We start from the raw sequence: 25,039 nt of genomic DNA on the forward strand, positions 1-25,039 counted from the left end.
GGGCATATGGAAGGAGGCAGTCTCTATGAATGAAGCAATTATGGATAACTGTGTTATATTGCCAGAGCCATTCCTGGTTCCGTCTGATAATTGCGTTATAATGACTGTCGTATTCCTTGGGATGTTAATCTGATCTTTCTTCCTGAAGGGCAGATTGCTAAATGAACCGGGCACAACCATTATATTGTGGGGGAGCAGAGTGTATACATGCACACACATCCATATGTTAAAAATATGTTACCAAGGTAACAACGGAATTAAAACTTTCCTTTGTACATCATATATATGCCATGGTTCCACCCATACAGAGTATTTTATTTAAATTTGGCAAAGAGAAAATAGGAAAACATGAACTGTACCCAACTAAGTTCTACTCAGACAAGAAAGACCAGTGCTTTTTTTCTAATAAAAAAATGTTTAGGGGTACTCTCATTTTCCTATTCATATTGAAATACTGCGCCTCAATGAGGCCAAACCTAAGATTCACAAAATGTTTAGGGATATGCATACCCCTTCGTCCCCCCAGAAAAAAAGCACTGGACAAGATCCACTGAGTTAGGCTTCAGTCCCAACCTTATTTACCTGGAAGCAAATCCCTTTGAATTCAACAGATCTTGTGATTAGTCGCGTCCATTAATTTCAGTGGGTTTACCCTAGGTATGGTGAACAATCCCTTGAGAGGAAAGAGGGGGGAGCCATTGCACAATTTTAGTTGCAATTAGAATAAAGATGTATAGATTTCAGCTTTTAGATTCCACCTCTCTATGCAAAGCAAACAAATATGGGAGGAATTCAATTTTTTTTTTTTTTTAAAAAGGGCCCCTTGAGGTGTGCTTTTTATGGTGCATTCCTGACAATATGTACTTAAGATGATATTGGGCAGCTTTCAATACTGCTTGTGCCTGCAAACGTTTTGGGGCAGACATATAGCTTCATTTCCGGTCGCTGTACACATTGTAACCTCCTGCTGAAATCATGTAAAGGTTTATATCATAAATGTGTTGGGACAGGGGTGCTTTTGTTGTGCTTTAGCATAAAGGTGCCCCTCCAGACAACAGTAATGCAGTAACATTGGGAGTACATTACAGGACAGCTAATAAAACAGAATGATGTGCAGACAGTTCAGTATAATTCCACCATTAATGCACCACCCATGGCGTGCTGCGGAATACACCTGTTTAAAAACGAAACAAAGAAACACCAGTCTGGAGGGATCCTAAATCTACAGATGTGTGAAATTTGTAGCTCACATTTCAGGAGACCATACTTACTGCGCACTGAATCTCCCCCGCCCTAGCCAACTAGTAGCTCAATGGCCACTTATGCATTGCCAAAAAAATAAATAAAAGAGAAAATGCAACACCCCAAAAGAGGACACCAATTTGCATATGCTAATTTATATGTGCAGATGCAAATTTAGAAGTAATAACTCTGAATAAGAAATACACACGGTGCGAAAGACTGCACGCAGGTGACCTGAGCTTGCTCTGTCTGCTATCCAGGTGCTAAGAACTTGCCACATCATTGCACACAAGACAGTATGAAATGTGTTTTGTCCTGAATGTCATCCTCAATGTCTGGTGTACTCTGCTTTGTTCAAGGCCATTGGTCAGGAGTGCATCCTGTACATGATGTTGCATGCTGGTGGCTCTGCAGAATCATGGATTAACAGAGCTTTAGAGAGGCCATAGTCAGTAGGAATGAGTGCATCTCAGCTGGCAGCTTAAACGTCACCAAAGGAAGTGTTTGACATAAAGTGCAGGTTCTGATGTATGCATTTAGATGCAGATTTATAAATACTTCAATGTAAACAGACATACACATAGTGGGGAAGGTCCAAGTGAAGTGTGTGTCTTCTTAGTCTGCTGTCAGATACTAGCTGCTGATGGGCAGCTTAAGGGTCCCTGGTGTTCTTTCTTCTGGTGGTTCTTTATCATTACCCAATGAAGCTGAATATTGGAGGAATCAGGGCACACAAAATAAACGTACAGGATGCTGGACTAGATGGGCTATTGCATGTCCCCTGCCTGAAGCCCTAGAGAGTTGCTGCTGCTGCCACCGGTCAGTATAGACAATATCAAGCTACATAGATCAAGGTCTGACCTGGTGGAAGGCAATTTCCTTTGTTCCTAAGTGGGGAGAGCACTGTTGCACTCAGTTCTTGCTTGTGGGCTTCCCATTGGCACACCTGGTTGTTACTGTGAGAACAGGATGCTAGCACTTTGGTTTGATCCAACAAGGTTCATCTATGTTCTTCCCAATGCCCACCCCACCCCATGTATTACAATCTTTCCCTGTGCCTCTCCTGTGCAAGCTTTGGAATTGCACGATCCTAATGACCTTCTGAATCACTGATGTCCTTCTGCCAAGCTGCCCAGTGATGTGTGTTACGGGGCAAGGGAGGGTGGGGGGCTGTCTAGCAGCATGCATTCCCTGAGTCACACAAAAGACCGAGAGTTGCATGACAGATGCCAGCAAGCACAGTAGCATTGCTAGTGTCCCCATGGCAACAGCTCCGACAACAGCTTCCCAGTGTGACGTCATAAGAGGTGGAGGGAAAGCCGTCAATATTTCTCAACTGGAGCAACGGGTGTTGATTACGCCACACTTCAGCACCATAGCTCACAAGCTACAGGGATCCCTTGTCACCAGCTTCTCACAAGGATACTGTGGCAGAGGTTTTGAGCGAAGCAGCAAACTGCAGATGAAGACAACATTCCAGATGTAGTAGTAGTAGTATTGCCTTATTTCCTTGCAAGGAGCTCAATATGGTGTACACATTTCTCCCCCTCCCCATTCCATCCTCACAACCACCTTGTGAGGTAGGTTAGGCTGAGATGCAGTGACTGGCCAAAGGTGATCCAGTGAGCTTCATGGTCAGGTGTGGGATTTGAACCCAGGTCTCCCAGATCACAGTTCAACACTCTAATCACTATACCACACTGGCTCTGCCTTCTCTTCCCTAGAGAAAGAAGAGCTAGAGTTTGTTACTTCACTGTTTGCTAGCCATTATTTCTGAAAGTGTGGCCCAAATTTAAGCCATCCCAATTCCCACCAACCACCCCCAGCTTCACATTCATGCCTCAGGCAAGAGGAAGGAAGATAAAAATACCCTAATCCCTGCCCTTCCCCTGTGCCCCAGTCAAATGCCTTCTGAGGATTTTGCCTGCTTTTTACAGACAAATAAGAATTTGGCTGAGAGAAAACAGTTAATGCCCAAAGGAGAGGTCAGCAACTAGTGGACCTTGTTTCAGATCTGCCCAGCAGTTGTTGCCAAAGTTACCCTTGTACAATAAGCTTGCTTCCACATGTGCTCTCACACACCTCTCTCTTCTCCATACAGGTAAGCTAGAAGCATCAGAGTTCAAACAGATATTCCAGACAGGCAAAAACACTGAATTAGGGTGGAAAGGTGGGCCTGGTTGGGGGGGGGGTGTCTTAGGGAGAATCCTTGTCATAGCTCTCGCCTTCTAACTCATAACTGTTGATGCGTGAGTACAGTCATATCTTGGGTTGAAGTCACTTCAGGTTGAGCATTTTCAGGTTACGCTCCGTGGCAACCTGGAAGTAACGGAACACGTTACTTCCAGGTTCCACCGCTCGTGCATGCGCAGACACTCAAAATGACGTCATGCGCAGAAGCGGCAAATCGTGACCCACGCAGACACAAGTTGCGTTCGCTTCAGGATGCAAACGGGGCTCCGGAACGGATCCCGTTCGCATCCAGAGGTATCACTCCTGGGTTAGATACGCTCTTGGGTTTTCATTTCTTTCTGCAGCAGAGTTCCTTTTACAGAAAAGTTTTCCTGCATCTTTTACTTCTTTATAGTAGCAGCAGCAGCAGCATTCCAGCTATCTCTTAGTGAAATTCCCATTGCAGGAATAAACACCATTTGGTTCTGTTTCTCAGAGTCTTTATTATTTACAAAACTTTACACTGGTCACACACACACACACACACACACACACATTCCGTTGCCTAGCAACACGTTCAAGACCATTTTCAAGTTTCTTCTATAATATCCCAACAACTGGTAGGTTTAAAATTTTCCTTTAAGGAATCAGCATAGCATCCCAGCATAGGTATACAAGTTTTAAGTTTATAAGGCATGGCACAGCACCATGATAGAGGCAGATATGTTCCTTGCCTGTATGTAGCAATTAACTACTGAGCCAACTGTCTTTAAAACTTTAAAACTATTCAAAATAAAAACAAAGTTTGGCACAAAAATGGAAGCAAGAAGAATTACCGACGAAAGAAGAATGGCGGATGAAATTGATGGACTATGCAGAATTAGACAAATTAACAGGAAGGGTTCGAAATCTGTGGGACCAGAGATTCTTAGAAGACTGGAGTAAATATATGAACTATTTGAAAAGTAATGGTAATGAACAGATTACGCTAGTAGGACTGCAAGAAGTTTTGTAAGGAGGATTATTTGAAATATTGCAAGAAAGACTATGAGGAAAGTTATTAGTTAATGATAATTAACAGTAATAGAGAAATTAAGAAATGCAGAATAAATGACAATGAAAAATCAGAGGTGTTGACGGAAGTCTACATTGTATAAGATATGAAGTTAGGTTATATGATTGTTGGAAATGATATGTTAAAAAAACCCATATATGTATGTGTGTGTGTGTATATATATATATATATATATATATATATATATATATATATATAAACAAAACAAAGTAAAACTAGAACAGACTACAGAGCTCAGTGACAAACAGCCTTACCTGTCACCGTCACCATGTTGTCCAACAATTGATTCAACAATTGACCCACACCCCATGCTCTCCTTTTGAGTAGCTGGGCAGGCACAGCTGTTCATAAGAAGAGCTTGCTGGATCAGATCAATGGCCAGCATCCTGTTCCCACAGTGGCCAACTAGATGCCGATGGCAAAGCCACAAGCAGGACCCAAACACAAGAGCACTCTGTCCTCATGTGGTCTCCAGCAACTAATATTCAGAACCATTGCTGCCTCCAACTATGGAAAGAGAGCAGAGCCACATTGGCCAGTAGCCATCGATAGCCCTTTGCTCCATGAATTTGTCTAATCCTCTTTTAAAGCCATCTAAGTTAGCAGTTTCAGTTTTGCTTGCCTGGCTGGAGACTAGGGATGAGTAGGTGGATGGGTGCGGAAACTAACCTCTGCAAAGTTTAAATTTACATTTGTTGTTCCACCTACTTTTGCATCTGGTCCCACCCACCACTGTCATGTGGGCCCAAAGAGGTTGCTCGGAAGGGAGTGTGGCCCCAGGCCACAAAAGGTTCTTACCCTCTGCTCTGTGCCCTAACCTTTAAGTGACACTCCTCGACGTAAGAAACTTGACCTGGGACACATTTGCAATGGGATTACAAGTGACAGGGTGTGTTAACAGGACAGACTTGTTACACTTGTCAAATGGGCTGCCACTGTGTTAGCACAAGCCACAGATGGATGAAGGACTGGATTAAAGTGCAGGACACATATACAGTGTGCAGGGAAATATTTATTTTTTGTCAACCCACCAAATCTTGGCATATGAGGAAACAGAGAGAGGTAAAATACAGTTTTTAAGAGCAGTCTCACATGAAGCTGCCTTGCATCATGTCACACTTTTCTCTCCATCTAGTCCAGTGTTGTCTACTCTGGGCATCAGCTTTCCAAGGTTTCTAGCAGAGTTCTTTCCCAGCACTATCTACCTGGCTGAGTTGCTGATGTGTTACAAAATGTTAAATGGCATCTCAACTTTTCAGGAATTAAAAAATGTCATCAGCAAATGAGGCCCAAGGGAAGATGGAGGTATACAATATTAGTGGGAAGGGGTTCAGTGGAGAAGAAAGTAGGCAGTATACAGTGGTACCTCGGGTTACAAATGCTTCAGGCTACATACGCTTCAGGTTACACACTCCACTAACCCAGAAATAGTACCTCGGGTTAAGAACTTTGCTTCAGGATGAGAACAGAAATTGTGCCGTGGCGGCAGCGGGAAGCCCCATTAGCTGGGGTGGTACCTCAGGTTAAGAACAGTTTCAGGTTAAGAACGGACCTCCAGAACGAATTAAGTTCTTAACCTGAGGTACCACTGTACTTGGAAGTACTGATTATTCACTTCTTTCCCATGACCTTCACACACACAAAATAATTCATTAAAGGAGATGGAGAGCTGTGATAAGACTCTTTCAGGGGGAAAAAGAATAGTGGCCCCAAAGTAACCACAAACTAGATTATAATCAAAGCAACATGAGTGGGGATGTCTACCCTTTCCCTTTCATGCTACTTTCCTTATTAAAACAACACTCCCCCCCCATCAGCAACTGCTATTTGCTGTTTTGAGGAAAATGTGCCACATACGGTAAGTGTACCAGGATTAGACAAATTCATGGAGAATAAAGCTATCAGTTGCTATTAGCCACGATGGCTACGCTCTGCCTACACTGTTGAAGGCAGTATGCCTCTGAATGCCTGTAACTGGGAGCCATAAGTGGGGGGGAGTGATGCTTGCAATCAGGTTTTGTTTGCTTCCTATTGCCAGGTAAAATCACGGTGCAGGGGGCAGAGAGCAGGGGCAGCAAGGGACATGTCCTGGGATGGTCTTGATGTCCAGGTAGGCCTGGAGGGCCACATTTGGCCCACCACCCACCCACAACCTGTGTGTAAGATTGCCAGGAAAGGTGCACCCCTGAGCCTGAGATTTCACGGGTCAGACTTGAGGCGGAGGGCTGGCCCCAGTGATTATTTCATAAAATGTATTGACCACTTGATTGTAGGGGGGGAAAACCTTGATGTGGTTGTCCCACCACCACCAAAGCAATGTCTTGGGGCGACCCCTGGTGATGCCAGGGAGCAGCCACCGGTGATGTCGTTCAGCATGGCACATTAAGCATTAACAACAGTCACTGAGGGCATGCTATTTGCACACACAAAAACACAAAGACTAACAAATGAGGTTAATTGGGAGATGGGAAGGAGCAGACCTCCCTCCAGCAGGGTCTATGCAGTAATTTGCAGCCGTCCACCTGCTGCCTGGAGGGAGGCAGGCAAACCTGGAGACTCCAGGTCAGCTGTGGCACCTTTACCTGTGTGTCTATTGAATCAAAGGTGTCATGTGAATAATACAGAACAACAGACCACCGATTCTTACTGGTTGAATTACACAAGGCAATGTCATTTCATAACACTTCCAAAGAAGAGCAAAAGAGCTGCATAAAACACCAAAGGAGAAGCAGGGAGTGATACTGTGTTGTCTGGACTGCCCCCCTCCCCCCATTTCCAAATGAGCCGAGCAGCCGTCTGGTTCAGTGGAAGGGCTCATCAATCCAACACGCCAGCCCTCTGGGTCGAAAGAAAAAAAGTGGGGCAGGGGGAGAGAGGAGAGGCACAGCAATCTATTGTATCCGTCTCCTAATTTGTGAATTTTGCCATGAAATATTTATTAGTGCTCCTAATTTCCACACAGACACGAAGGAAGGAAGGAAGATATAGCGCTGAAAACCAGTTACAACGAAGGTAATCTCACTAGGCATAAATCACTTGTTAAACAGACTTTTAAAGAAGGATTATTAATATTTCTAAAGGCCTTCCCTTCCCCAGCCCCTCTGTGTCACGAGGAAAACCACTCTCCCCACCTCATTGTGCCTGAAATGTGCATTGTCCTCAGTGTCATCCCAGATGCCTGGCGTGCTCCACTTTGTTCTAGGCCAATGGTCAGACGTGATGTTGTGCACTGGTGATTCTACAGAGCCTAAAAGGGGCCTTGGTAGAATAGAGAGGAGTGCATCAAGAGTGGCTGCTTAGACGTGACACCCCAAAAAAGAGAGATTTGCATAAAGTCTGCATGTGCTAAATTATGTGTAAATAAGATGCAAATTTAGAGTACCGCGGGTGGAGCTGTGGTCTAAACCAGAGCCTAGGGCTTGCCGATAAGAAGGTTGGCGGTTCGAATGCCTGCGAGGGGGTGAGCTCCCGTTGCTCGGTCCCTGCTCCTGCCAACCTAGCAGTTCAAAAGCACATCAAGTGCAAGTAGATAAATAGGTACCGCTCTGGCGGGAAGGTAAACGGCGTTTCCGTGCGCTGCTCTGGTTAGCCAGATGCGGCTTAGTCGTGCTGGCTCTCTCAACCAATAAAGCGAGCATTGCAACCCCAGAGTTGTCTGCGACTGGACCTAATGGTCAGGTGTCCCTTTAGCTTTTACTCAAGAGTTCGCTGTACCGGCATCCTTCTCCCCTGCCCCAAATGTTAAAAGTGTGGCACTTAATGTAACAATTTCATCGTGAGTACTGGTACCTTTTTTTCTTTTTTAAAAAAAGAAATGATAATGACGATAATGAAAGTAAAAATAGAAAGTTGACAAGGCAGAGAGCAGGTGATCTGTGTACCTGCTCAGATAGTGCTTTAGAGTTGACTGCTGATGGGTGACTTCAAGGCCTCTGATACTCTCCCTTCTGATGGTTCTTTATCCGAATACATTCAAAATGACTGAGGGGATGGAGCGACTATCTCAATGGAAAAAGTAATGCTTCATCCTAGCTCTCTTTATTCAGTGGTCCTCCAAAAGTGTACACACTGTACATTCCCCCTCAAAGAATTATGGGAACTGTAGTTTTGTTAAAGGTACTGGGAATGGTAGCTCTGTGAAGCACAAATTACAGTTCCCAAAATTCCTAGAGGGGCTAGGTGGGTGCTATATGCATTTGATGTAAACACAGCCCACAAAGCATCACATAGAAGCCAGTGGAAAGGTGCAAAGTGATATATATGCATAGCTCAGTTGGCACAATATGAGACTCTTAATCTCAGAGTCATGGGTTCTAACCCCATGTTGGGCAAAAGATTCCTGCAATGCAGCGGGTTGGACTAGATGACCCTTACGGTCCCTTCCAACTCTACGATTCTACGACTTTGTGATTAAGAAATATCTATGCTGCCCCAGCCAGGAGCAACTGGGATACTGCTTAACTGACACAGGAGATATGCCTGTCTGGCCAGGATTGCTCGGCATGGTAGCAAACCCACAAAAATTACATTAAAAATATCATCACCAATAGCAACTCAAAATAGAACAATACTGTATTCTGTGCTATTTTTCTAGAAAATGAGGTGCCGCAACTCACCATGAACGCCTCCTACCTTCTCTTAGAATAGCAATGGCACCCACCTAAGAGGTGCTGGAACTGAGTGAGTTCCGGCGGGAAAAAAGCCCTGACTATTGAGAATGCCTGGAACTGGTGTGAGGGAGATTGCTTTTGCTGTGTAGCATAGTGACATCTGACAATCTGCTATATTCAAATCCCTTCTGAAATCCGTCCCTCCTTCCATTGTTTTTAATTTTATTTTTTATTAAAAAAAAATTTCCATATTAAGCATTGTAAGTTTCAAATAATTAGTTTAACTGTTATCTGATCGCCATCTGAGGCCTGTCCTTGTGTGCCCTCCCCAGAAGAAGTCCAGAGGGTGGCAATATGAGAATGGGCCTTTTCTGCAGCGGCTCCCCATTTATGGAATTCTCTCCCCAGTGAGGTTTGCCTGGCACCTTCATTGCATATTTTTATACACCAGGCAAAAACATTCATTTGTTTTCTGTTCTTGTTTTGTATTTTAATGTTAATATTTAAAATATTAAATAATATTTAATATTAATATTTATTTAAAATATTAAATAATATTTAATATTAATATTTTAAATAATTTATATGGTTGTTGTTGTTGTTGTTGTAAACCGCTTTGGGGTTTTACTACAGTCAAGAAAGTTTTGTAGGATAAATAAATAATGCAAACACATTGCCAGACTTCCTATATATGCAAGATGTAAACATTTACGTAACTAATTACTTTCATTGTCGCTTGTTAGTTCTTTCCCTTGTTACTCAAAAGTCTCCAAGCAACTTGCAACACATTAAAAATATATAACTACATTATACCATTAACAAAATCATACATAGCACCACCTACAATTCGTTACTTGCCTCACTACCACCACTGCCATTCCACACACCAGCCACAAGAAGTGTGTGTGTTTCACAGAAAAACACACATATGAAACATTCATCATAGAACTTTAGAGTTGGAAGGGTCTCGGAGGATCATCTAGTCCAACCCCCCCCCCTGCAATGCAGTAACATGCAGCCGCCCCATACAGGGATCGAACCTGCAACCTTGGCATTATCAGCACCACGCTCTAACCAAGGGAGCTATTCATTGCCATCCTACTTCTTAGGCACCTCATGAAAATCCACATTAAGGCTGCGTGTTTGAAAAAAGATGACGGTTGTATTTTAAGGCTGTATTTCTGATGCCCCCACCAGCCACAGGGAGCGTGTGTATCTCACGCCAACAAAACACCGTCATCCAACTCTTTAGGCAGCTCATGAAAATCCACATTAATAAGGCTGCGCGTTTGAGATCAGACGAAGGTTGTCTTTTCAAGGTTTTATTCCGAATTGTGTTTGCCTGTTTCTGGAAGCATTCCAGATAACTTGGGTTAGATGGGCAGCATATACAGAAGGAGCAACGGGAAAATTACTGGCAGTGAAAAGCACCGGTACCGTTGTGGTGGTTAAAAGAGCGGGCCCTTCTCAAGACCTTGCCGCAGTCCCCTTCGCAAAGTTTGGAGGGATGCGTGGAGAGACCTACCTTCAGCCTGCGCCCAGAGCGGAACCCTTTGTGCTACAGGAGCGGTTTGCGGGAGGACGCCTTACGGGAGTGCTCCGCGGCGCTCTGGGGGGCCGGTTGCGATGTGAGACCCAGGCATAAGGGGGCGGGCGGACCCCATTCAAAGAGGAGGGTGCTGCGCCATGTTTGCCGGGCTGCAGGACCTCGGAGTGGCTAACGGGGAAGACTTGAAAGAGACGCTGACCAACTGCACGGAGCCGCTGAAGGCCATCGAGCAGTTCCAGGTGCGTGGGCCTCCCTCCGTCCCTCCCGTGGCCCTGGAGGCTTAACCTTTGAGGCACCGGCTAGAGATGGTGTGGTTGCATCTTTGTGTTCCCGCGCAAGCCTCGTATAAAAAAGAAAGGAAGGTGCCTCTCGGAGCATGTGCAGAGTGCAGTCACGCTCTCGTGTAGGAAACGGCCGTAAGGCCATGCCCGGTTGTTGTTGTTTTTAGATGCAAACCGCATACAAAACAAAACATACACACACCCAGTATACAAAAATTGCTTTGGGGTGCAATTCTAGGCACACTTACCTAGGAATAGGTCCTAATAGTGGTTAAGAGCGATTGACTCATAATCTGGCGGACCAGGTTCGCGTCTCCACTCCTCCACATGCAGCTGCTGGGTGACCTTGGGCCAGTCACACTTCTTTGAAGTCTCTCAGCCCCACTCCCCTCACAGAGTGTTTGTTGTGGGGGAGGAAGGGAAAGGAGAATGTTAGCCGCTTTGAGACTCCTTAAAGGGAGTGAAAGGCGGGATATCAAATCCAAACTCTTCTTCTTGACAATTAAGTCTCTTTCAAGCAGGAGTGGGAAACTTTGTCAATCCAAGGCCCGCTTTCCTTTCTGGTCAACCTTCTGGGGGCCACATGCCAGTGGTGGGCAGGGCCAGATGCAAAACTGAGTGGAACAAAAATTGTAAAAATTACCTTTGTACAGTAGACTAGTTTCTGCACACATTTGAACGTCCCTCTCCAATATGTAGGCAAGTAAGAGGCATTGTCAGATAGTAATAATTTATTACCTACCCTTTGCCATCAGGACCCAGGAATTCTAAGGGCCAGATAGAGATCCCCACCTTTGCTTTAGAGATATGAGATCTGCAGCATGCTACCTTGACACAGTTTGTGTATGACATTGACAGACAGAAAATGGCATCCTCCTGCCCACTCTTCAGTCCGCCCTGCCATTCCTGGACCTTCACGGCACCCCCAGGCTTGAGTTCCACCAGTCTGTGTTTGACGAGCTGAGGGAGAAGCTGCTGGAGAGGGTCTCAGCCATCGCCTCTGAAGGAAAGGTTGATGAAAGGTATGTTTGGAATACTTCTGTGGGGAAGGACATCTTCCTGTTCTTTTTGTAGTAGCGCTAAACATGTGGCACTGTGGGTTAAACCACAGAGCCTAGGACTTGCCGATCAGAAGGTTGGCAGTTCGAATCCCCGCGACGGGGTGAGCTCCTGTTGCTCAGTCCCTGCTCCTGCCAACCTAGCAGTTTGAAAGCACATCAAAGTGCAAGTAGATAAATAGGTACCGCTCTGGCAGGAAGGTAAACGGCGTTTCTGTGCACTGCTCTGGTTCGCCAGAAGCGGCTTTGTCATGCTGGCCACATGACCCGGAAGCTGTACGCTGGCTCCCTCAGCCAGTAAAGCGAGATGAGCACTGCAACCCCAGAGTCGGTCACGACTGGACCTAATGGTCAGGGGTCCCTTTACCTTAAACATGTTCTGCATGCCTCTCTTGTCCCACACTCCAGATACAAGAAGCTGGAAGACCTCCTGGAGAAGAGCTTTCCCTTGGTCAAGGCGCCATCAATCCAACCTGTGGTGATGTGTGTCATGAAACACCTGCCCAAGGTACACTGAATCACTAGCATTCAATCTTTGGCATTGCCTGATTTTGGGGAAGGCTGCCTATGCCTAGAATTTGGTATTGGGCCTAGGATTCTGTATTCTCATGGGGATGGATTGTAGCTCAGTGTCAGAAACATAAGAAGCTTCCTTATATTGAGTCTGGTTGAATTAGTCCATCTAACTTAGTATTGTTTATGCTGACTGGCAACAATTCTCCAGGTTTTCAGGCCAGAGTCTTTCCCAGCCCTTCTTGAAGATTCTGGGGATTGAACCTGGGACCTTATTTGTGCAAAGCAGATGCTCTACCAGTGAGCTGTGACTCTTCTAGAGCATCTGCTTTGCAAATATATCTGGGACGTCATGAAAGGCAGCCAAGAAGTTTCTTTCGTAGAAAATATAACAAGGCATTGCATCGCATAAAAAAATACAGCAGTAACTACAATAAAAAGTCAGTAACGTTAACAGTAAAAACTTGTGTGTACTACAAAGACCAGTTTTTGCCAGGCACAGGTGCCCCTTATTAATCTTCCAAGGCCAGAGAATTAAAATTGATGGGAAGCAGGTGGTTCCTCCCTCAGGATAAGGAGGGGTGGGAGTTCACTGTCTTGAAGGTTCCATCAAGTAATGGGATTGGGGCCAGTTTTGCTTAAATCTGACGGGTTATCTTCCTTCTCGTGCTGTAGTTATGCTGCTGAATTGAAAACTGATACTCTGCGTAGCTGCGTAAGTGTTTGTTCACTTGTTAGCCAGATAAGAAAGCTCTGATGTTTTTTAAGCTTCCAAGTTACTTTACTTTGTGCTGTTACCATAAATCTTTTTTTAACCCTGTAGCTTTCCTTTAATAGAACTTTAAAATATTTTTATAAAGAAGTTTGTTCTTTTTTGATGTATTTTTATTGAAGATTTTCTTGATTTACGAAGGTATGTGCAGTGTCTCTCTCTCTCTCTCTCTCTCTCGTATTTTTTTTCCACGTAACGCTTTTTTTTTTTACAAATCGGTTTCATTTGTTAAGACATTAGGAAGAATAGGGGGAAAGAGGTGGAGGGGGGGGAAGATGAGTGGGGGTGGGGTTGAGTGGTGATGTTTCTATTTTACTTAATATATGTGGGGTTTTGTGTCAGCGTTGCTTGTGCGGGTTCTCTGCTCTTCACTTGTGTTCCTTTGGTGGTGAGAGAGGTTGGGGTTGGCCTAGGGTGTGGCTGTTCATTTGTGGTTGGCTGTGGTGGTCTTTGTTTTCATGTGTGAGTAGGGTGCGTGAGTGTTTTGGATCAGGTTAGCCACATTGATTTGTATACTGTTGGTGGATTTTCGTCATTGTCTTGTTGGGCTCTGTATGTGATAAAGGGGAGCCATACCGGGGTGAAGGCATCTTCTTCTATTTGTCCCCGTGTCAGTTTGTTTATTGGTTAATTTTTCTGGTAAGGCTTGTTTCCTATACTATTTGGTACCATTGGTCTCTCCAGTGTCTGGTTATGATGTTTCTGGCTACTGAGAGTAGGTGGGTTATGAGTTCTTTGTGGTGTAAGTAGGCATTATTGTCTTGGAAGATGTTTAGTAGGGCCATTTCTGGGGTGATTTGTAATACTTGCTTGGTTATTTTACATATTTCTCGTATGACTGTTGCCCAGAATAGTTGGATTTTGGGACACTCCCACCCACCACATGTGGAGATATGTGCCTGTAGAGGTGCACCCTCTCCAGCATTTTGGTGAGGTTCCTGGGCATATTAGTGCTAGTTTTCTTGGTGTTAGGTACCACCTGTAGGTGATTTTCAGAGTGAGTTCTTTTCTTTTTGTTGATATGGATTTAAAGGGGGGTTTAGACCACATTCTGATCCGTTGAGTGGGGTTAATCTTGTAGCCTATGTCATCCTCTCATTGTTTTTTGATCGTGTCTAGGGAGTTTGTGGGATTTTGGAGTAGTATTTTGTATATTGCAGATACCATCGCTTTACCGTGTCCCTTTGTTGTTAGGAGGAGGTTTTCGAAGGTTTTCAGGGGCCTAGTTGCTGCTGATTTTACTACTGGATTGTTTAAGAGGGCAAAGATGTTTGTTCTTTGAGTTACTGGACCTACTCAGCTTGATTATGTTCCAGAGATGGGTCAGTCTCCACAAACTCCATCAGAAGATCTCAGTGATCAAGGTGGAGCAAAAGGAATTGGGCAGCCCTGCCTTCTTTCCTGAAAGTCAGCCAACAAGTTTCCTTAAATAATAGTCATAACTAATTTGGAGTGTTGAAAGAGCATTGTGACAAAAATGCCAGCTCTTAAATGCAAAGGATGCTGTTACCAGGGTCTCATGAAGGGACCAACCTTATGATTAACTCTCACTGAAATTCTCTCCTAACTGTGTGTCTGGCCACAGGTGCCAGACAAGAAGCTGAAGTTGGTGATGGCTGACAAGGACCTGTACAAAGCATGTGCCGTGGAGGTGAAGCGTCAGATTTGGCAGGATAACCAGGCCCTGTTTGGTGACGAGGTGTCCCCTCTGCTGAAGCAGTACATCCTGGAGAAAGAAAATGCCTTGTTCAGCTGTGACCTCTCTGTCCTGCACAACTTCTTCAGCCCTACTCCCAAAATGAGGCGCCAAGGCGAGGTGAAGTCCAAGCACCAAGCACATTGGTTTGAGCATTGATGCTGGGAGTGGGAAACTGGGTTCTTTTAAGAAATCGGGGGTGGGGAACCTTTTTCAGCTCATGGGCCAAATACTCTTGCAGGTAGCCTTCTGGGGGCCACTTGCTAGTGGTGGGCAGGGTAGGAGGCAAAAGTGGGTGGAGCAATGAATTTTACCTTTGCACAGTAGGTTTGTTTCTGTTCACACATTCACACCCCAGCTCTGTCCTCCATCCGTGCAAGCAAAAGGCTATATCGGAGTTCAGAGACGCATTCCAGCCAAGTAGAAGCGCTCAAGGGTGCAAAGCAGGGCCAGTTGAAGGGTGTGGTCTGGGGAGAGGGGCATGGCTGGTATCTGTGTGGCCTGGAGAGAGTCCTGAGGACCAGATAGAGCTTAGAGCTGCATTTGGCCCTGGGTGTCCCCCAGCCCTGTAATAACTGGTGAGCCCTACTATCAGACTCAAGATTTGAAAGATCAAATATCAATCCCTTCGACCTCAAGACTCCGAGTGACTCTCAGCCAGTTCCTGTCTCACTTAGGCTGCCCTCCCTCTTAGGGTTGTTGTGAGGATAAAATGCAGTGAGGGGAGGTTATATATGCTGCTGTTACTGAGTTAGATTAGAAGGATGGCCTGTTAAAAATTAAATGAATAATTTGTGCTCTGCTCTGAAGCTTGCAGAGTGATGTGGGGGCCAAATCTCAAAATAGAGGATTAGAGCACTAGACAAGGATTGGGGAGAGACCTGGGTTCAAATTCCCTACTGAGAGAGAACCTAAGTGACTCCAAGTTGCTGCCCTGATTTTAAGCCCCGGTGTTCCCTGTTAGAAAGTTTGGGTGATGCTCCAGCCTCATGTTTCTTTTCTGTCTTTGGGATTGAAGGTGGTCCAGAAGCTCACCCAAATGATCGGGAAGAACGTGAAACTCTACGACATGGTGCTGCAGTTCCTGCGGACCTTGTTCCTGCGGACACGCAATGTCCATTACTGCACGTTGCGGGCAGAGCTCTTGATGTCACTGCATGACCTAGATATCAGCGAGATCTGCTCAGTTGACCCCTGTCACAAGGTATGGGTGCAAGGACTCGGGTGCATGCAGTTGTGGGGGGTCCCCCCAGTTAGAAACAAGACCTCTTAATTCCTTCTTGTCTTTTCAGAGGGGTGGAGCAATTCCCCAAGGAGGCAATGTTACAATAGGCCAATACAGACAGTTCAGAACACATCTTTCCACAGTGGTTAATTGATGTCTGATTTCCCACAGTTTATATGATTCTATGCATTACTGTTGAAAACCATGTTGATATTTTTTAATGGAAGAGTACATAAATACTTTTATAAACAATAAATAAATAAATTTGGGGCTTTTTTAGTTAAGAGAAAAGACAAGTGACCTGCTCTGAGACCCCACAGCTAATTCTCCCCTGGTCTCCTCGCTGGCCCAAGTAGGACCAATTCAGCCAGCTAGCCCTGGGGGTTATCTAATGCTTATTTCCCCTAAATTGATTTTTGAATTTTATTGTTATTCATGTTTTTATACTGTATTTTATGCTGCTTTTATAATTAAGTGTTTTAAATTTGTTGTTAGCCACCCTGAGCCCGGTTTTTGAACCGGCAAGGGCGGGGTATAAATAAAAATGTATTATTAAGTAAGAGGCAATGTATTGGAAGTAGATGGTTGTTTCTTAAAATGCACAGTATGGAGAAAGAGAAAATTTCAGAGGCCTTGTGGGCATCTTGAGAAGCCCACCATGCTCAATGGCACCACATGTTGGCACCACCCCCTGTTCCACAAACTTGCTGCAATGGTCTCTTGTCTGTTCCTTAGGAAAGGAAATTAATCTGTGTGTCTCTAAGAGTGAGTGTCCTCACAGAGTGTGCTGAACCTTTTGCTTCTTTGGCAGTTCACCTGGTGCCTGGATGCCTGCATTAGAGAGAGGTTTGTGGACAACAAGAGGGCCAGAGAGCTGCAAGGCTTCCTCGACGGAGTGAAGAAAGGGCAAGAGCAAGTCCTGGGGTAAGTCGTTGCAAATCAGGTGGTCCAGCCTTGCTTCTTTCGCTGTACAGAGTGTCACCCCATTTTCATAGAGAGTGGGGGAAACACCTTTAATTAGCACCAACAGATTTCATAGTGTGGGTTCACCAGGTTTTGAGTTACCCACACGAATCTGAGACTGGGTGTTATAGGAATTAATATTTTGAAAAGGGTTGTGGCAGGAGTGGAAATATTCCTGAGGGGAGAAGGCACAATGTCCCACCACCTGTTTTGGTAGTAACGTGTTTTTGGAAAGGGGAACTTGTGACTCCTTCAGATATTCCTGGACGATTACTAATGTACTGTCTGCCCTTCACCAACAAATCCCAGGTCAGGTTACAACAATTTAAAATTCAGAATTAAAAATGGTTATAACAGATTACAGCCACAGGAATATTTGGGGGGGGGGCCTGAAAAAAACACCACATATCGTGTGTCAAAGGCCAGGATAAAGAGGTGCAAAATTTGATGGCCAAGTTTCTCACCTGGGCAAAATGAATTGAGCTTATAACACCCATCCTGACCTGATTACACTGACTGCCAATTAGTTTCCAGGTCCAATTCCAGGCTCAGGATCTCGATACCTTAAGGACCTCCTTTCCCCCTACAAACGCAGACCCCATGCTTGTCTTCCAAGGCCCTTCTCTGTGTATTATTATTATTATTCTGTGTAATTATGTTTTTAATGTTGTACGTTCAGATAAAGGGTGGTACATAAATTGAACAAATAATACATCATAATCTTCAGCATTTGCCAGAAGTTGTATGATGAAGGTACCGGCTGCACCTCTGTGGGGAGTGAATTCCATAACATATGGGCTGCCATAATGATGCCCTCCCCTGGGCCACCACCCTAAACTACTTAGTTTTAAAAATACTTTTATTAATATTATAGTATTAAACTTGGTAGCCAAGATACATCAAGCCAGCTTGTTTGTCCAGAAAAAAAGAAATCAAGTAGTTAGGGAAAGGAAAAGGAAAATGACATTTGAAGGAGAAAATAGACAGCGTAGCAAAATCTTCTGAGAGAGGTTGAACTACCAAGAGGCCTCCCTCTGCTGAACTTAACATCCTAGAGACTACAACTCCCATCATCCCTGCCCACTGGCCATGCTGGCTGAGGCTGATGGGAGTAGGAGTCCTACCACATCTGCAAGGCCACCACTGTTATAGAGGAGTTGTGTTTGAGCTGTATTTATTGAATTTATATACCTCCCGATACCCGAAGGTCTCAGGGTGATTCACAGAACAAAATCATAATATAAAGCCACAAAATATATAATCAAAAACAACAACCCAATAATACCCCGGGAAAAAACCCCACATTTTAAAAGGGCATAGGATGTCAATCAGATCAACCAAAGGTCTGGTTAAAAAGGAATGTTTTTGCCTGGTGCCTAAAGGTGTATAATGAAGGCGCCAGGCGAACTTCCCTGGGGAGAGCATTCCGCAGATGGGGAGCCACTGCAGAGAAGGCTTGTTCTTGTGTTGCCACCCTCCGGACCTCTCGAGGAGGAGGCACACGAAGAAGGGCCTCAGAAGATGATCTCAGGGTCTGGGTAGGTTCATATGGGAAGAGGTGGTCCTTGAAGTACTGCAGTCCTGAGCCATTTAAGGCTTTATAGGTCAAAACCAACACTTTGAATTGGGCCCGGAAACTAATTGGTAGCCAGTGCAGTCAGACCAGGATCTGTGTAATATGCTCAAACCGTCTTGCTCTGGTGTGCAACTTGGTTGCTGAATTCTGCACTACCTGAAGTTTCTGAACTGTCTTCAGAGGCAGCCCTACGTATATAACACATTGCAGCAATCTTACCTGTAGGCCTTTAGCTGAAGATCATTGATTGCCCATAAGTAGGCTGGCGCTGAGAAGCCAGCAGAGCATCTCTTTTTAGAAAGCTCATTTACATGTGATTAAAAAGTGTCCTTTTAGGAGTCTGAGAACTCCCAGTTGCAATACCTGTTTAATTAAATGAAAGGTATGCCTGGTAACATTCACATTTACAGAGAGATCTTCCTCCATATTTTCAAAGGCTACATATGTAGATGGCTACAATAATATCATTATTATTTGACAGGCTTTCTGGCTTTCAAAAGGAGCCAGAATAATATTTTTGTGTGAGCAAACCTATTTCAGTTGTGGGCCTACGTGTTTGATGTGCTGTTACTTTCTGTCCACCTTACCCCAACAGGGATTTATCCATGATACTGTGTGATCCATTTGCCATCAACACCTTGGCTCTGAGCACCATCCGCCACCTGCAAGAACTGATTGGGCAGGATATGTTACCCAGGGTGAGTGAGACATTGATGGTCTCCCAGATAGAGTCAGCAACTGAAGGCCCCAGGATCACAAGAGTGTACCATTCCATCTCCCCCAGTTGCCAAGAGAAATGTGCAAAAGACTTGCATAGCAGTCTGTAGTCAGAATGGGGGTCTGGCCTGATTGACCACTGTGGGATCCAGGATGCTGAACTATATGGGAACATAGGAAGCTGCCTTATTGGTCCATCTAGCTCAGCGTTTGCCTACACTGGCTGGCAGCTGCTCCCCAGGATTTCAGGCTGAGGACATTTCCAGCCCTACCTGAAGGTGCTTTAGATTGAGCCTGGGACCTTCTGCGTACATGAAATATGCTCTTCCCTTCCAACAATAAAGTCTTTGATCTGATATCCTGCAGGACTCTAAAAGTTCTTCAGGATTTGAAAAAGGTGATGATGAGTTACTTTGCTTTTCTTGAATTTTCAGGAAAGCCCTGATCTACTGCTTCTCCTGAGGATGTTGACACTGGGACAGGGAGCCTGGGACATGATTGACAGTCAGATCTTTAAGGAACCCAGAATGGTAAGAGTGCCCGTGTGCATCACTTTGAGCTGCCTGTGATGTCTAAGATCTAATTCTCGCATAGAGTGTCACGCTGTAGAAGAGCTGGACCACTCCAGACACGTATGGCTGCGAGTGCTTCTCCCAGGTCTGGGCTGGACATCAGTAATGATTGCGTAGGCCAGAGACAGGAGATGTGGTTGTGTACAAGCTGGAGGTACAGCACTAGATTGGAGAGAGAGGGCAGGTAGCAAGGGAAATCAGGAGGGAGAAGAGAGAATCTACATAGGAGCAGAGGAAGTGGCCCATTTAGCTCAGTATTGTCTGTACTGACTGGCAGTGGTTCTCCAGGGTTTAAGATGAGGGATACTCCTACATGGAGATGCCAGGGATTGAACCTGGGACCTTCTGCATTCAAAGCAGGTGCTCTGCCACTGAGCCACAGCCGTTCCCCACGTGACACTTCTGCATGGCTTCTAAATGAGAAAAGTTGCTCAGAGTGGCAGCCCAGACTTAGCAAATCTGCTTTACAGGGCCTGTTGCTTCTCCATTGGTTTGGAAGGTCATCTGTTTTCAGGCTGTAGAACAGGGGTTGGGAACCTGTGACCCAGATGCTGAACTACAGCTTCCATCATCCTGGACCATAAGCCATGCTGACTGATGGGAGTTAAGGGTCCCACAGTATCTGGAAACCCACAGGTTCCTCCCGTCCCTGCCTTCCATTTTCTGACCATTGACCCTCACTTTCCTTCTCTGCTCCTCAGGAAGTAGACTTGATTACCAGGTTCCTACCACTGTTGATGTCTTTCGTGGTGGATGACCACACGTTCACCGTTGACCAGAAGCTGCCTTTGGAAGACAAGGGCCCAGCAACTTACCCCACCACAATCCCAGATTTATTTCCCAAGTGAGTCATATTGAACACTGAAGCGTCTTGCCATTTAAGTCCTCTTTGCGAGCAAAGCAGTGGAGGTGTGTCCAAAAAGACTCATAAGGAAGGGAACTAACTCCGTGGCCAGAGAAAGTGGAGAGCTATTGGGGGGGGGGGAGACCATAACGGGTTGAAGTAATCTGTTTCCTGTCGCTCTAGCCAGAAGAGAGCTTTAGGCTCCATCCCACCTCCAGGGATGGCTCCACATTTGAGGAGGCTGTGGCCTCTAGTGCTGAACTCATTCACTGGAGATTTTTAACTAGAGGTTGGCTGGCCATCTGTCAGGGATTTTTTCGCTGTGATTCCTGCAGTCCAACTCTGCAATTATATGATTCTATGAATCTTAACATGTATGTGCAGCCAGTGCTTCCTTCAGTTGGCTGGGCTTGGAATCTCTGGCTTGCATCTGAGTTAATCTCTTCCCAATTGTTTTCAAGGGCATCTACTCTGAGTAGGACCAGCATGGGACACCACCAGTTCTCTCTTAAACTCCAAAGATGTTTGTAGCCAGAGCAATGAAAGTTTGAATTCAATTCACTCTGTTCATTCCTGGAAATGGTGGGGAACGGCAGCTTAAAACTCTTATGCACCTTAGATTTCTGCAAGAGCACCGGATCGCCTGCGAGATTGGGCTGTACTACGTGCTTCACATCACTAAGCAGAGGAACAAGAATGCTCTTCTCCGGATGCTCCCCGCCCTTGGTAAGTTGCCCTTCCAAAGGATCAGCCGTTCTGCCCGGACACTTCGGTCCAGTGCCAAGGGCCTTCTGGCAGTTCCCTCGCTGCGAGAAGCCACGTTACAGGGAACCAGGCAGAGGGCCTTCTCGGTAGTGGCACCCACCCTGTGGAACACCCTCCCACCAGATGTCAAAGAGAAAAACAACTACAGTGGTACCTCTAGATGCGAACAGGATCCGTTCTGGAGCCCCATTCGCATCTAGAAGCAAACGTAACCAGCGATGGCACGTCTGTGCACGCGTGCGTCGCTTTTCGCCGCTTCTGTGCATGTGCGTGACGTCATTTTGAGCGCCTGCGCATGCATAAGCGGCGAAACCCGAAAGTAATGAGCTCCGTTACTTCCGGGTTGCCATGGAGCGCAACTCAAACGCGCTCATCCCGAAGCACATTCAACCTGAGGTATGACTGTACCAGACTTTTAGAAGAAATCTGAAGGCAGCCCTGTTTAGGGAAGCTTTTAATGTTTAATAGGTTACTGTATTTTAGTGTTCTGTTGGAAGCCGCCCAGAGTGACTGGGAAAACCCAGCCAGATGGGCGGGGTATAAATAATAAATTACTATTACTATTACTATTACTATTACTATTATTACTATTATTATTATTATTATTATTATTATTATTATTACTATTATTATCTCCCTCCTTTGTTTCACAAACAGTTGCCTGCAGAACCGAGCAATATTGCGAACTCAATTTTACTTGGAGTAGAATGCGCCCCACCCCCCGATGAATGGGCCTGAGTTAGTCACATCCATTAAGTTCAGTGTGTCTGTTCTGAGTAGGATTAGATTTTGGCTACAACCCAGAGCAACCAGATACAAGAGAGCTAGCATGCAGTCTCAGAGTTGGTTGCATACATCTCAGTACAACTTAGACCATGTTACGAATAAAGAGAGGGATCCCGCCTTGGTCCTTCTGTGTGCAAGGTGGATGCTTTGGCCCTTCCCTGATCTGCCTGGGAGAAAGGTGGGATAGAAGTGTGCCTGGTTAAAAAGGATTGCCTCTCAGGATCACCTGGGGATTCTCTGTTGCTGCTTTGGTCCTGCAGGGGAGACATTCAATGATCTGGCCTTCGGTGACATCTTCCTGCACCTGTTCACCAGCAACCTCACCCTCCTCAGCGATGAGTTCGCTCAAGAGGAGTTCTGCACTAGCCTTTTTGATGACTTCTTCCTCCCCACCTGCTTGAGGTACTGTCCTTTTCTGAAACAGCCTCACATGGCTCTCAGTCAGAGAATTTGCAGGCAATGGCCTTCCTGTTAGGCTGGTGCTGTCATTGAACTGGGCTGTATTCAATCTACTGTTTGTAATGCCCGCTAAAAGCTTTTGTTTGTTTATTTAGGCAAGCCTACCTGATTATGCTGTTTCGTTGGATTGTTTTTGTGTTTTTTTAAAACTGAGATTGTATCTATTTTTTTCATAAATGTTATCTACCTTTTTTAAAAAAGTTCAGTTTTATTAGTATTTTCTTAAGAATGTTCTATATTTTTTTCTGCAAGCCATTTTAGAGGGTTTGGGGTTTGACCAGCCCCCTCCACAATAAGGGCCACCTGCTCCCCACTACAGCAATGTACCCAGAGGGAACAGACGGGGAGTGGACTGCCCAACCCCCAGCCAAGAGTCCTTCAGCTCTAGGCTTTTCATCTCTTCTGCTACTTAACAGGAAGGAGAATGTACACAGACACGTGCTGAGGCTCCTGCTTCACCTCCACCACAAGGTGGCACCTGCCAAGTTGGAGTCCCTGCAGAAGTCACTGGAGCCTCCCAAGCAGGTAAAGTGGTGGGTGGGAGATGGAGTGAACACAAGTACCACAGTCATTTGTTTTGCCCTGAATGATTTTCTTGGAAGGCACGCTATGCTTTGAACAGGAAGCCATATCTGGATTTGTACACATGGACACAGACACTCCTGGTAGGGAACCACAGACCCCACCCTGGGATCTAATGTGGTGTTTCAGGTCTTTCTATATGGGCCCCACAACTATCACCAGCCACACCATTCACTCGTCTTGCTTCGTACCTGAAAGGGGTGAAACCCTTGGTGTAGAGGGAGCTGTTACCTTGGAAGAATCTGAGACTGGTGGGAGGTGGGTTCTGAATCCAGGAGGTACCACTTCAGGCTACCTGATTGGCAAGCTCAAGCTTTGCATTGTGGCCTGCATTTATCGCCAGTGGACCTTCCTGTCTCTGTCACTCCTCTGTGTCAGATCTAGCTCAGTATTGTCTTCCCGGACTGACAGTGGCTCCCCAGGGTTCCAGACGAGTCTTTCCCAGCCCTACCTGGAGATGCCAGGGATTGAACCTGGGAACTTCTGCATGAAGCAGATGCTGTACCACTAAGGACACGGTGCAATCCATACCACATATGCTTGAGAGTGAGGGAATGGTGCAGTCTTTCGGGCCATAGAGTTCAAAACCTAAATTCAAGGCCACCTGCCTTAATGGAGGATACAGAGGAGCGAGGGAGGGATGCAGAGAAAATAGCCTCATGTACAAAGGTGAAATTTGCATTCATTCAGTGCCCCCGATCCATAGGTTCCCCCACTCCTGAAGGAGAGTTTCGTTGACTGTCAGACGTACCATTCTCTCCTCTCCTCCGTTTCCAGGTCCCCCTTACTTGGTGCCATTTGCTTTATTCATAATTTTGCACGGGCCCCCAGCTCAACAACTAAACACAGCTGATGGATAAACACACCTTTCAAAGTGTGTGTATATGTATTTAAACAGACAGCCTACAAGAAATAGTGAAAAGAAATGCTAGTAACAGCTAGAGTGTGATTTAGCAGCTTCAGATTTTGAGGTTTCTTCACCTTTGTAAAACTTGTGTTTTTGTCGGGCAGAGTGGAGAAGCCTTGAAGGAGCTTTACAACCAGCTCATTGAAAAACTGGAACTCCGCAAACCCAGCCCTGTCCAAGGCGCCGCCGAAACCCCAACTGTGGACTTGCCCCTGCCAACAGCGGCTCCGCCACCCTCACTCTAGGCTATGCTTCTCCAGAGCCTATACGACAAAGTTTGTGTTGATCTCCTAGCAGAGACCAGACCCACGTCTTGATGCTTGAAACACTCCAGTCATAACCTTTTGCCTGTTTTTTGGAATGGGGTTGCCAAATCTCATCTGGCCTGTTGCCCCAGAAGACAGCTCTGCCCTCAAGATTGGCCTTCTGGGGCAAATTTGATACAGCTGTCCTTATTTGACTTGTAAACAGCTTTGGGGGTATAAAAAATAAATGTAATAGCTGTAATAATAATAATGGATTTGGTATTATGGGGAGAGGAAACTGACCGTGTATGTATTTTTTTGTATTTTTTTTTTAGATGTTTGCATATAGAAGCCTTGTAATTTAATGGGAATGAATTATTTGTGAAGCTTGGCTTCTTTTTTTTATTAAATATTTTCTTGGTTTACAAAA

The 25,039-nt window shown here is 45.4% G+C and overlaps 1 protein-coding gene and 1 long non-coding RNA gene across 2 annotated transcripts; one reads left to right on the plus strand and one right to left on the minus strand.

The window, feature by feature from the left end:
• Positions 1-1,381: 1,381 nt before the first annotated feature.
• LOC310754964 lies at positions 1,382-10,712 on the minus strand. Its single transcript, XR_014544114.1, has 2 exons — positions 10,625-10,712; positions 1,382-3,561 (listed from the first exon to the last, which is right to left on the minus strand). It is a non-coding gene; the product is annotated as an uncharacterized lncRNA (long non-coding RNA).
• On the plus strand, positions 10,684-25,039 carry NELFB (negative elongation factor complex member B). The gene is made up of 13 exons (XM_083597334.1): positions 10,684-10,887; positions 11,788-11,951; positions 12,396-12,495; positions 14,858-15,088; positions 15,987-16,172; positions 17,005-17,117; positions 19,328-19,430; positions 19,884-19,979; positions 20,723-20,865; positions 21,485-21,591; positions 22,677-22,818; positions 23,292-23,400; positions 24,469-25,039. The coding sequence occupies exons 1-13, from the start codon at positions 10,786-10,788 to the stop codon at positions 24,607-24,609; spliced, it is 1,737 nt and encodes a 578-aa protein (XP_083453460.1). The 5' UTR covers positions 10,684-10,785; the 3' UTR covers positions 24,610-25,039.

The sequence above is a fragment of the Podarcis filfolensis genome, assembly GCF_964270895.1.
Source record: "Podarcis filfolensis genome assembly, chromosome: Z".
In the NCBI taxonomy this organism is placed as follows: domain Eukaryota; kingdom Metazoa; phylum Chordata; class Lepidosauria; order Squamata; family Lacertidae; genus Podarcis; species Podarcis filfolensis.

Bases quoted from the DNA above. Each gene is read 5' to 3' on its own strand.
- NELFB (XM_083597334.1), top strand. From the start codon at position 10,786: ATGTTTGCCGGGCTGCAGGACCTCGGAGTGGCTAACGGGGAAGACTTG. The intron at 21,592-22,676 runs GTAAGTTGCCCT...TTGGTCCTGCAG, and splicing joins CCGGATGCTCCCCGCCCTTG to GGGAGACATTCAATGATCTG. The intron at 23,401-24,468 runs GTAAAGTGGTGG...TTTGTCGGGCAG, and splicing joins CACTGGAGCCTCCCAAGCAG to AGTGGAGAAGCCTTGAAGGA.